Source organism: Dendrobates tinctorius, unplaced genomic scaffold (assembly GCF_039654945.1).
Source record: "Dendrobates tinctorius isolate UK_male_01 unplaced genomic scaffold, ASM3965494v1 ptg000030l, whole genome shotgun sequence".
Taxonomy (NCBI): Eukaryota; Metazoa; Chordata; class Amphibia; order Anura; family Dendrobatidae; genus Dendrobates; species Dendrobates tinctorius.
In genome coordinates, this window is record NW_027361698.1 from 32,012,919 (window position 1) to 32,025,726 (window position 12,808).

General features: G+C 38.8%; 1 protein-coding gene across 1 annotated transcript; it reads left to right on the plus strand.

The window, feature by feature from the left end:
• Nucleotides 1-962: 962 nt before the first annotated feature.
• On the plus strand, nt 963-9,730 carry LOC141086185 (uncharacterized). The gene is made up of 2 exons (XM_073572002.1): nt 963-1,130; nt 6,366-9,730. Exon 2 carries the CDS (start codon nt 6,372-6,374, stop codon nt 9,030-9,032), a length of 2,661 nt encoding a protein of 886 aa, XP_073428103.1. The 5' UTR covers nt 963-1,130; nt 6,366-6,371; the 3' UTR covers nt 9,033-9,730.
• The last annotated feature ends 3,078 nt before the right edge of the window (nt 9,731-12,808 follow it).

Here is a 12,808-nt window from a genome sequence, read left to right on the forward strand (position 1 = left end):
CACATGCGCACTAAAACGCAGACGAACGCATGTCCATGTGCACACCTGCGTTCCCAAAGACTGTAATGCGTTATTTTGTCGCATTCCGTGCTCAAGCGTGCGCATGCGTTTTTTAATGCTTTTCGGCGGACCCAAAAATGCAACAGGTTGCGTCTGGCGCGCCTAGGCGCACACCTTGAAAAAACGCATGCTCACGAAAACGCATACGAACGCGTGCAAATGCAAGACCATGCTGTAAAATATCAGTATTTCTATAATAAAAAATATATGGATTAATTCTCTCATACAGAATCTAGCTAACAGGCTTTGCTTACTTTGGAGAAGTGACTGAGTTATTCTGAGTTCCTTGGCTCACACAGCTGTCTCTCTTGTCAAATGTATAGGTCAAGATAGTCAAAGCTGTCAAAATGTGACTATTTAGAGATAATGAATGGTTCTAAAGATCTCAGACTTTAGGCTTAAATATCTCAGACTAAGGTAATGCATAAATAACTGTATGCATATTGTTAAAATAACTACGGTTCACTTAATATGGAAGAACTTCTGAACATAGTGGCAAGCCACCATATGTGGTTGTAGTTTATAGTATATAAAGCCGGTCTAACTCTTGTTCAGGAGATCTCATATCCCTTGAGACTCTCGAACACCCGGACAGCTGCTCAAGACTATATGTAAGATAATGCTCGTTTTCTCTTCAAATAATTACTGCATGTCATGAACTTACTTTTCTTCATTTTTGTAATCACTTTTTGAATGAACAATTAAAAACAAGATTTATTTTATCCTCAATTCAACATTGCCTTTACATTTGATTCTCAACCGTGCAAGAAGATATATATATATATATTTTTCTACATTTTGGCGAGCCGTAGCCAGACTGATCTTTTGTGCTAATTTTGGTTGGCATTCCTTCCTCGATTGTACAAGGGGGGAGCACGAACTCTGCTAAAAAACCACCTGTTGTACAAGCCTCCTCAGGAATTCTACTATTTCACGGCACAAAAATCACACTGAACCTGAAGACGACGGGTGAGGATCGTAAAGAGCTGCATGCGTCTCATCCAGACGGAGATCTGAGGATTGCATAAGGACACAGAGGACCATCCATTGACGGGAAAGACTCTCAATAGGTGAGAAAAAAATATAATGGATTTTATACATGATTATGCTAAGAAAAGTAACATAGATTTCAAGTTTGTTCATAATCATACGGATGCCCAATTATGGTCTAGTTTGTATAATCAATGTGAGGCAGAAAATGTTAAAATTGACAAAAGGTTTTTCTCAGTTAGAAAATTACAAAGGAAATTTCAAAATGTTATGCAGCTAGTTCATGTGTATAATAGCCTAGTCTTTGAGAAAACTGAACCTAACACCTATAAAACATGCATTGTCACACAAGACATTAATCACACTGACACACCAGGTGACACACAAGAGTCTGACGGGGATTACTTTGATTGTCCAAATTGTTTGATTTTGTCAGAACATATAGAACAATTGGAAGATCAAATAGATACCAGGACAGAGTTATTGTCTAAATTACGACAAGATATAAAGAGGGTTTCTGTTAACACAAGATCAACAGGTAAACAGGAGGACGGTGTTGCCTCTTCATTTGTACCAAATATGCAAAATCCAGATGCTTCAGTAGAGGAATTAGAGGCAGTAGAATTACAACGGAAAAAATTATATGACAGAGCAGCACGCATTAATCTGAAAATACACGATCAGCTAATGAAAATTGTAAAAGACATTCCAAATTACAATGATAAAATGGATGCCTTTTATAATGCGGACACTTTTGAATCAAACACAGACAAATACAATCTGAATGATGAGCAAAAGAATAAAATATTCAAAGTTTGGTTACCTTCACATATGGGAAAAAGATTACAGACCACACCCAGATTAAATGATGAGAATGAAATGGCACATAGTACAAAAGAAGACAGACTTAGACAATTAGTATTGTTTACAACTGGAGAAGACATGCCTACAGTTGATATTTTAGGGAGTTTACAAACAAATATTTCTGAAGACCCATTCTCTTTTTTGGTAAAGTTTGAACAGGCCTATAGGATGGTAATGGATCTCAGGCCTCACGAAGAGCCAGCATCCATGATCAAATTTTTTGTAAAGAAGTTCAAGTACTTAGATCCTGCCTCAGTGCAATTGGCTAACACTCAGCCATCATTGCAAGAAGCAACAGTTTTTATTGACAGAATAAGGAGATCCATGAAACAAAATCAGGTCAAGGCTAAAATAGCGGTAGTTCATGAGAAGGAAGACAGTCAACTGAAACCTAGAGCCACAGTATTCTCCAAGAGCAGGGATTACATTGAGCATAAAGGTAAAAATACTACACAAAGGAACAATATCCATTGTTATTTTTGTGGTATACCTGGACACTTGAAGTGGCAGTGCAGGAAATTTTTGAGAGCAGAATCAGAGATGGGTACACAAGGAACAGGTAAGCTTGGAAGGGAAAACGGACTCATGCCAAAATCACACAACACACCTTCCGCACCTGCATTACAATCATCTGCACCTGCTCATACTGCCAACAGACAAACACAGTCACCATATGCACCATTAATCAGACAGATCAGAGAAATGACAGTGAAGGAAACAGAGTCAAGGGATAGAATTCCAAGGTCTTTTAAAAAGGACACTGGTCTTCTCCCATCTCCTTCATCTTTCTGACAATCACAGACTATTCCTGTACCACATCCATTGGAATTTGTGACTCGAGTTACATTGGATGACTGTGGAAGACCATTTATCAAAGTAAGTTTAGCAGGCCAGAATGTTGTATTTCTTATTGACACAGGAGCTCAGTTAAGTGTTACAAACCTTGATTTGAAGCTAAACCCAGATTCACCAGTTTGTACAATTGTCGGTTTCAGTGGAAAAGGTGGAACTAAAGCGACCTTAGTTCCCAATGTGATTTTGGAAATACCTAGTTCTTTCAAAACAGAAATTGACATCTGGTATTGTCGTGATTCTGAAAATATACTTGGCACAGATTTTATGCAGAAATTCGGATGGGTAGTTGACCTAGGAAATCAAGTGATCTGGAAAGATTCCAATGGTTGTAAACCGGTAGTCATTGATCCTAATGATTATAGCCATGTTGGAAGTATTTGCTTGAATGATGTGGTGTCATCTGACCATTTGTGGCCTGACACTAATGATGACAAGGTATTGACAGAAATTGTACAGCTTTTTCCTTCTCTTTGGGCTCAGTTCAGGAATCAGGTTGGAACAATGAAAGACGTTATCGTGAATGTAGAGGGGCGTGATCCCCCGCCACAGCGTCAGTATAAATTGCCTCCAGAATCAATTGACTCTATGTCAAAGATCATACAGGAATTGTTAGATCAAGGTGTTATCCGAAAGGCTAATTCTGTAAGTAACAATCCTTTGTGGTGTGTTTTGAAATCTGATGGTTCTTATCGAATGATATTGGATTTACGGATGTTCAATAAGCATACACCCAATGTCGCACCAATTGTGGCAGATACTCATGACATGATGGCAAGGTTAAATGCAAAGGCCAAATACTTCTCTGTACTGGACATTAGCAATGGTTTTTTCAGTATACCTCTTGAAAAGAGTTGTCAGTATAAGTTTGCATTTACTTTCTTGGACGAGCAATATCTGTTTTGCAGGTTACCTCAAGGAGCACATTTGTCACCTAGTGTTTTTCATCAGGCATTGGCAAAGGTATTATCCAGATTTTCGAGGCCTGATTGCATTCTGCAATATGTGGATGATATTTTATTGTCTACAGAGGATAAAGAGACACATGTTTCTCTTCTGACAGAATTGTTTGAGTTGCTGCATGATGCAGGGTTGAAATTGAACACCAAAAAGGTCAAATTGATGCAGACTGAGGTCAGATTTTTAGGAGTGCTGTTGAGTCCAGGAAAAAGACAGCCACTGCAGGAAAGAATTGAGGCAATTGCTTCCCTACCAATTCCGACATCACACAAGGCATTGAGACATTTTTTAGGTCTTATGAATTATTCAAGGGATTTCATTGAGAATTTTGCAGATAAGGCCAGATCTTTATATGATCTTTTGAAAGGTGAAAACAGTGATTACTTTGGTCCTTGGGGTGATGAACAGCAAACCTCATTTGAACAATTGAAAATGAATTTACAAAATGCACCTGCTTTGTCCACAGTAGATCCTTCGGCTCCATTTGCTTTGCAAGTGCATACATCGGGAACATCTGTTTCTGCTGTATTACTGCAATTACAGGGAGAAGAGTGGAGAATTTTGGGCTATTTTTCAAAACTTCTCTCACCTGTTGAAAAAGGTTTTGAGACCTGTGCAAGACACTTGGTAGGTGTGTACTTTGCAGTCAAAGCAACCGAACATATTGTCGGGTTCAACAAAATCATTTTGCAAACTCCTCACTCTACACTAAAACTTCTCTTTGAGAATAATACCCCAGGTGTGTCACATCAGAGATTTGCTCATTGGTTATTGTCATTGTCTCCCAAACAAATTGAGGTAGATTACAAGGCCAAATATGTTCTTCCTCAGCTGATGCAATATGAAGGACAAACTCATGATTGTTTACAGTCTTTTCAGGATCCAAGTCCATCACTTTTCAGACGGAAAGCAGAGGTAACAGACGAACCAATTTTTGTAGATGGTTCCAGATTCTATTCAGATGGGCACTATTATTCAGGATATGCCATTTTTTATCCCAAAAGAGGACAGGTTGTGAAGCACAAATTACCGAGTCATTTTTCAGCTCAAAGAGCAGAGCTAGAAGCAGTAAAAATGGTACTACAGCTGAATGAAGCAGATGATCAGTGTCCCATTGTGATCTACAGTGATAGCTCTTATGTTGTAAGATCACTGACAGATTACTTGTCAGTTTGGGAAAAAAGAGGCTATGTAGATTCATCTAATAAGACTCTTGTACACAGTGACACACTGAAGACAATTTTCAGGATAGCATCAAAAAACCCTAATGGTTTTGCTATTGTCAAGGTTCCGGCCCATAAAAAATCTGATGATGAATTATCTGTTGGAAATGCAACCGCAGATATGCTAGCCAAAGAGGCAGCCCTGACAGGAGAAGAGGTGTTTGAACCTGAACCTCTCGAGGTTTCAGCAGTTCAAAGAACAGACACGCATATCCCTTCTTTTGCGGAAGAACAAGAAAAAGACTCATCTCTTGTTGCTTCCCGGGTTGATCCAAAACCTCCCTTTGTTTGTGAAAACGGGGTTTTGTGTCATGACTTAAACGGGGAGTTGCGTCCTGTTGTCCCAAGACATCTACAGGTTGAGTTCACAAAATACAATCATGAAAGTTTGGGTCATTTGGGCCAACAAAAATTGTTAGGCATTCTCAGAGAGAAATTTTACTGGGAAAAGATGGAAGAGACAGTGCAAAGTGTTGTTCAATCATGTCTCATTTGTGCCCAAATTAATCCAAGACCAAAAGGACAGAAACCGCCACTACTCCGAATCGCACCTGCAGATGGTCCATGGTCTACGTTGCAAATCGACTACATTGGACCGTTACCATCAGGTAAAAATGGTCTCAGGTATGCATTGGTTGTGGTAGATGTTTTTTCTAAGTGGGTTGAAATTTTACCTGTCAGGAAAGATGATGCTTTGTCTACAGCTAGAGCATTAGTTAATCATGTCTTTTGTACTTGGGGGATCCCAAGAATGATCACCTCTGATCGAGGAAGTCACTTTACAGGAAAAATCATGCAAGCCGTTTGTGCTATTCTAGGGGTACGACAGCAGTTTCATGTACCCTACCATCCACAGTCTGCTGGTATTGTGGAAAGGATGAATAGAACAATAAAATCCAGAATTGCCAAGATGTTATTGGACAAAGGCAATACTTGGGTTGATGCAGTACCTTTTGTACTGTTGAGTGTAAGAGGAACAACCTCTGCCACAACTCAGTTTACTCCTTTTAAACTGATGACAGGAAGAAAAATGCCATTGATTTTTCCTCATGAACCATTTTTGTCTACACCACAAAAAGATGCTGTTGCAAGGTCCAAATGGTTGCAATTGTTACAGGAAAATTTGAAAACGATTCTTCCACATGCTGCATCAAGAATGCAGAGAATGGAGCCACCATATGTATCCAAATTCAAGAAAGGGGCTCTAGTGATGATTAAAACTTTCAGGAAGAATGGACCTTGGGAAAGTAATTGGGAAGGTCCCTTTGAAATTATCGAAACCATGGGACAAGTGATGATACTTGTGCAACGAGCATCTAAGGTGGTTAAAAATACCCGCAGACAACAAAAATTGTGGGTACATGTTGATCAATGCAAACTGTATATTGCAAAATAATGATACTGCATTTCTTTTAGGAAGAAATGGATTCCAATAAGAACTGGAATACGAAACTCCACGTCCTTGATGGAAGGGATTCAACACCAATCCTTCAGGAGAAAAAGAAATTTCCCAGGAAAAGCTACTATCTGATGGGAATCACATTTCTGCTGTTTTGTACTGTTTCAACTGTGATCTACGCTGAAGATATTTCACACCATGGAACAAATACTAGTGAAGTGAAGGAACTTTTCAAAGGAACTTTACATCCAAGGAAACCAAGAGGAACGAATCTACAAAGCTTAATAGATGAGGACATACCGGACGATTCAGTAGATATTACTGGAAACATTTGCATGGGTTTTGGTGCAAAATGCTGTATTGAGCTACACTTCATACATGACACTGACATAATATTACACGCAGCCACAGGACCTAAGACGAAGTTCACACAGTTACAAGGAGATTATATACACAATAATAAGACAGGCACATGGGAATGTAGTCCTACAGATGTGTTATTCTGGAATATAGAGATAAGAGGTGAAGAGAAAGCTGTGTGGTCAGGCGACATTACAAATGATATGATCGCAAAAGGGAAAGTTGAAACATCCAAAACAGATGCTTGGTTAAGGACACAACTATTTGGGAAAGTTTTAGATCCTGCATTTCTTTCTATTACAGAAGGAGACGAGGATTGGGTAAAAACATGGAATTTTCAGATAACCAGAGAACCAGTACAAGTACAGGTATCTGTAGTTTTTACAGTTTCAAATACTATAGCTCCAGAAGTAAGGGTTACACCACAAGCAGTATATAGTCAAGAAAATATGTCTCCTTTATTACTAAAATGCAGCACGAGGTTAGAACTACCTTCAGAATCTTTGTTAATATGGACCAAGGATAAATCATTTTTGGGAAGTTTTTCAAATGGTCCAACAAATGTTATACACAGAGGTCAATCCGGTAACGTGAGATGGTTAAATAAGGATTTTATTTTTTCTGTAGATAATCCATCTCCTAAGGATTCTGGACTTTACCAATGTTGCATTTTAACGAAATATAACTACAAACAATGTAGAGATGTAAAGGTAAATATATGGTCAGCAGTAGATAATGTATGCACACAGACAAGATTTCAACCATCTACTCCTTTTCAGATCAATCAGTTCCAAACTAAACCTCTGTTACGAGATGGAGTGTTTCTAACCATGGTATGGACCTTTAACATGTCTAACTGGAAAATCTCTTCTAGATATCCCCAGTGTCAACCACATCTCACTAACATGGAGATGGGAATAGAACAATGGTTTGGGAAAAGAACTTCAACACAGGTTAGAAGTAAGAGGGGAGTGTTAGAAGGTATTTTGGGGGGATTAGGAACAGTAGGAAGTTTAATTAACACTATGGACATTCATACACTTAAATCAGATCTGGAAAATATTGGGTATATTGGAGGAAAAGGGGTAAAGATTCAGAAAAGCTTGAATCAAGTCCTTGAAAAGATGGTTTTGAACACTGCTACTGTATTGGGATTTTCTGTATCACATCTTCAAGATGCTACTTTAGCTTTAATGGAAAGTGAACAGGAATCTCAAGTGGCCAAAACATGTCAAGAAATTCAGATTGAATATTCCACCAATCTGAAAATGATTGCACAAGCCTTACAAAGTGGAATTACCCCTTTAGGGCTAATAAGAAATTTGCCCATAGAATATAACTTTGCGTTAAACCATACAGATTTGTGGGTAAATAAGTGGTTAGGATGTGAACAGAACATTTGTGCAGGAACATCATTGATTCCAGTGTCAGGAAGAGAAGAAACCCTGGTTCCTATAGGTGTTCTGGGAATTCCTGTCAGCCCTACACAATTGTTATATTATCAATTACAGTACACAGATTTTGCATTTGATGGTATCAACACTGAACAATTAGACATTTCGTCATGCTTAAATTTTGTTTCCAAGGTAATGTGCCTATCTGGACAGGATAAAGTCATTTATCATTCATGTTTCCATAATCATACTTCTTGTCATGCCAGAGTTGAGAATGTCCACACGATACATGACTTGGTGACACCAGTAAGCGCTAACAAAACTTGTTTCCAAGTCATGTCAGGAAGAGAAGCAGTTTCTGCATTCTTCTCATCTTGTGTACATGTCAAAAATCTGACAATGGGTTTATATTGTATTGAGGGAAATGTTAAAACTCTCACAAAGAAGGAAGGAAGTATTAATATTACGTCAATAGGCTCAAGACGTCTGAAAATCCTTCCGATCCAGTTCAATTTGTCACAAGTCAATAAATTCCCTTGGGATTTGTGGACAAATGAAATAAAGAAAGACAAGGGTTTATTAAATCTGCTGACAAAACAATTAAAAGAAGCTGAAATTGTATTTAGACATGAACAAGGTAATCTAAATGATATTGAACATGAATGGACGAGTATGTCAGGCTCATCTTGGTGGAGAAATTTAGGAAAATCTGTAACTAGTTGGTCACAGTCTTCAGCGAAAATGGCAGCAGGGAATGTATTGTCTAATCCGATCGTTATTTTATTTATCATAGTTTTGCTGTGTATAATATATCAAATAATTATTATGTGTAAAATTAGGAGAATTTATAAGAATATAAAGATAGAAATGAAAAAGGAAGATGATATTTTAAGAGAGATGTTAAAACGAAAAAAAAATATAACTCTCTGATCTAATTTTTGTTTTTACAATAGGTTTGAAAATTCAGATGACATTCAGGGCAGATGTTGATACAAGGTTTTCAGAATAAAGAATGAATGTGATACGAATGGTGAGAGAATGAGTTAGGATTGATTATGATATTTCTCAAATCATAATCAGGGGGGACTGTAAAATATCAGTATTTCTATAATAAAAAATATATGGATTAATTCTCTCATACAGAATCTAGCTAACAGGCTTTGCTTACTTTGGAGAAGTGACTGAGTTATTCTGAGTTCCTTGGCTCACACAGCTGTCTCTCTTGTCAAATGTATAGGTCAAGATAGTCAAAGCTGTCAAAATGTGACTATTTAGAGATAATGAATGGTTCTAAAGATCTCAGACTTTAGGCTTAAATATCTCAGACTAAGGTAATGCATAAATAACTGTATGCATATTGTTAAAATAACTACGGTTCACTTAATATGGAAGAACTTCTGAACATAGTGGCAAGCCACCATATGTGGTTGTAGTTTATAGTATATAAAGCCGGTCTAACTCTTGTTCAGGAGATCTCATATCCCTTGAGACTCTCGAACACCCGGACAGCTGCTCAAGACTATATGTAAGATAATGCTCGTTTTCTCTTCAAATAATTACTGCATGTCATGAACTTACTTTTCTTCATTTTTGTAATCACTTTTTGAATGAACAATTAAAAACAAGATTTATTTTATCCTCAATTCAACATTGCCTTTACATTTGATTCTCAACCGTGCAAGAAGATATATATATATATATTTTTCTACACATGCGCACGCCATGTTAAACATAGGTACGCATACGCATGGATGCGCACGATGCGCTGCGCAAAAAAACGCTAATGTGAAACCAGCCTAAGCCATATAAATATGTAACCATACTATTATAAATTAATACTACCATACCATTAATGGAAAATACCATTATTCCAAGGCTGATTAAAAGAACCATTCTGTGACTAAATAGCATCAACATACCTAAAATGACAGGATAATATCACCACATCAAAACTGAATAGCACATTACTGCAAACATAGAATGAAAACACACCTCCATATCATGTCAGATATAAGTACCATGTATAAAATTATTATAAATTATTATTACTTACGGTATATTGCATTAGCGGGAGTTTTGTTACAATTATGAGCTAGGAAGCCATTTATTCATTCACATGTGATTTTCATTTTGCTTTTTTATCAAACAACCTCCTGTGGATTTTTTTCAAAGCACTTAAAGAATTACATTAAATGATGCAAAGTATGACTTATGCTAGTAAGGTCATGTCAAGAAAAGCCTAATGGCATTTAAAAAGAAAGCTTTGATGAGTCAGTTATCTTTCTCAGGCATGTCACTTTATAAAGTTAATTTATATATTTTTCTCTAGTTTATTTTTATGTGCTTTCAGAATCACACTGGTGATGAGCGAGCATGCTCGTCACTGCTCATGGCTCGATCGAGCATCGGTATGCTTGAGATGCATGTTATTCAGTGAGTATTTTTCAATGCTCAAGTCCCTGCCACGCATGTTTGGCACTTGTTGGGCAACCAATAAACATGTGGGGATTGCCTGCCAGTCACTGCAATACCGCAGCCATCTTGGTTGTGGCATTACCGTGATTGGCTGGCCGCATATCGTCATTGGGTCTATGTACAGTAAGACCTGTGATGCCATGCTCAATACAGTGTACCAACGGACACAGTCAGAGTAGGGAGAGGTGCTGCAATGCTGAGCTAGGGACAGAGTTGTAGTTGTGTATAAGCAGGGATTAGACTCTTGTAATATATCTTTCAATTGCAATTACAGCCCTTTTCAGGGCTAATTATAATCAATATTCATACTGCTGTTAGCAGCACTTAGGGAGAGATTGTGATGAAGGGATTGTAGGGGGTAGACTGACCTATGGACCTGTCTGATAAAGAGGGAAATATAAAAGAGATGATGTATACAATGCTTTATTCTGACTTGTATGTAGATGTGTGGGACAACAGCTAGAATTAGTGAAAGATGGTGTAGTACCGGGTTTTAGCCACAAGATGGGGACATAGAGTAATGAGAAAAGGACTTAACAGCAAGCCTTAGGCTAGGGTAACTGCATAGTCATGGTGGGGGGAGTTACAGGACTAAGAAATGGATTTCCAGAAGGAGGAGATATAAGAAAGGAGAGTCCCAGGAGTAGGGAAGTCACCCAGGAGGAAGAGAGAAGCGGTAAGAGCTCAGAAGAGGAAGGAGGATGGAGAAGCTCAGGAAAGACAGAAGAGGAAGAGACGGTTACTCGGAGAGGGGGGGGTGGCCCTGAGAGGACAGCTGCAGGATGGGACGGCAGCGACTAATGGAGGTCTGAGGTACAGAACGGCTGGACACTGAAGAGTGAGTTAGTGTTACAGCGGGCAGACTCGGTCGGGGGAAGCGCTGTGGCTGTGGGCCTGACGGCAGCCACAGTGAAGGAACCTAGGGGTCTTTGCTGAACAGAAGCAGAAGGAAGGTGAGAGGTACCCAGGCCAGGGAGCAGAAGCTGTTGTGTCTGCTGTGGATGTTAAGAGGATACCCAATAAAGTTTGGACCTGATTGAACGGATTTCTGCATCAATAATAATAATAATAATAATAATAATAATAATGATATCCTTTTTGTTCTTAATCCTGCAAATTGTTCTCATTAAGTAAAAACTGAAAATAAAGATTAAAGAACATCCACAAGAAGCATTTCATCAACCAAGATATCATTTTAATCAGTATAATGGTGCCAACGTGACAGTGTCTGTAGGTTACTGTGCACAATCCTGCCGACAGGTTCCATTTAAATCTAATAACCTCAACAGTCCATGTTTCAGCAGTTACAAATTGTCAGGAACACCGCACTGCATTTGCTCACTGAGCCAGTGCGCGTGTCCTGAGTAAAACAAACTGTGCTCAGAGATACCTGTGGAGCAGGGCAGCAGCGGTGAAGATGCGTGCTCCAGACTAGCAGGACTTAAAGCAGGTGACTGCTGGGGGCGTGGCCTAAACTCCACAGAGCTAGGAGCTATAGGAAAACTTCTAGAAAGGTAACTACGGGACAAGGTTAGAAAGGGGCATAAACCAGATCAAGCCGGGGTCAAAACACGAGATAGCATGACAGTACCAAAGGGTTTAGACAGAACAGGTAGTCAGGACATAGCAATAGATCAGAAAACCAGAACGGGCAATAGACGGTACAATAGGGACAAACTGTAACGGAGCAACAATAGTCAAGCCAGGAGGTCAGAACCGGAGAAGACAATAGTACCAAAACGTGAGACAGAGAACAGCATGAGGGGACAGACCGGGTCATACACGGGAAGCAAACAAGCAATGTAGTATCCACGCACACCAGGGGGGTAAGACAGACAGCCAGAATAACAGTATAGTTGACAGGGAATCCTAGTCTGGAGTGAGTATAAAAACCCCTCCCAGATCCAAAGGGAGGCCAGCAAAATTAACACTGAGAAAACAGGACATTAACCATGTCCTAACCATGACACAAATATATATAAGCACGATAAGGGTCTTAATTAGGGAATAGTCAAGTTACAGTGTGTGAACCACAAAGAAAAAACACAGTATGACAAACGTGCAAAAATACTCTTATAAAAAATATATAACAGTAGACAGCAAGTGCTAGTAAAAAGATGATAACAAAAACAGGGTATGTAGTTGATACGTTTTTGCAAAAAATGTATACTAAGCCACTCCACCAATATCACGCTGCCTGATGTGGGCACGCTGTGCAAGACGGCCCTTTA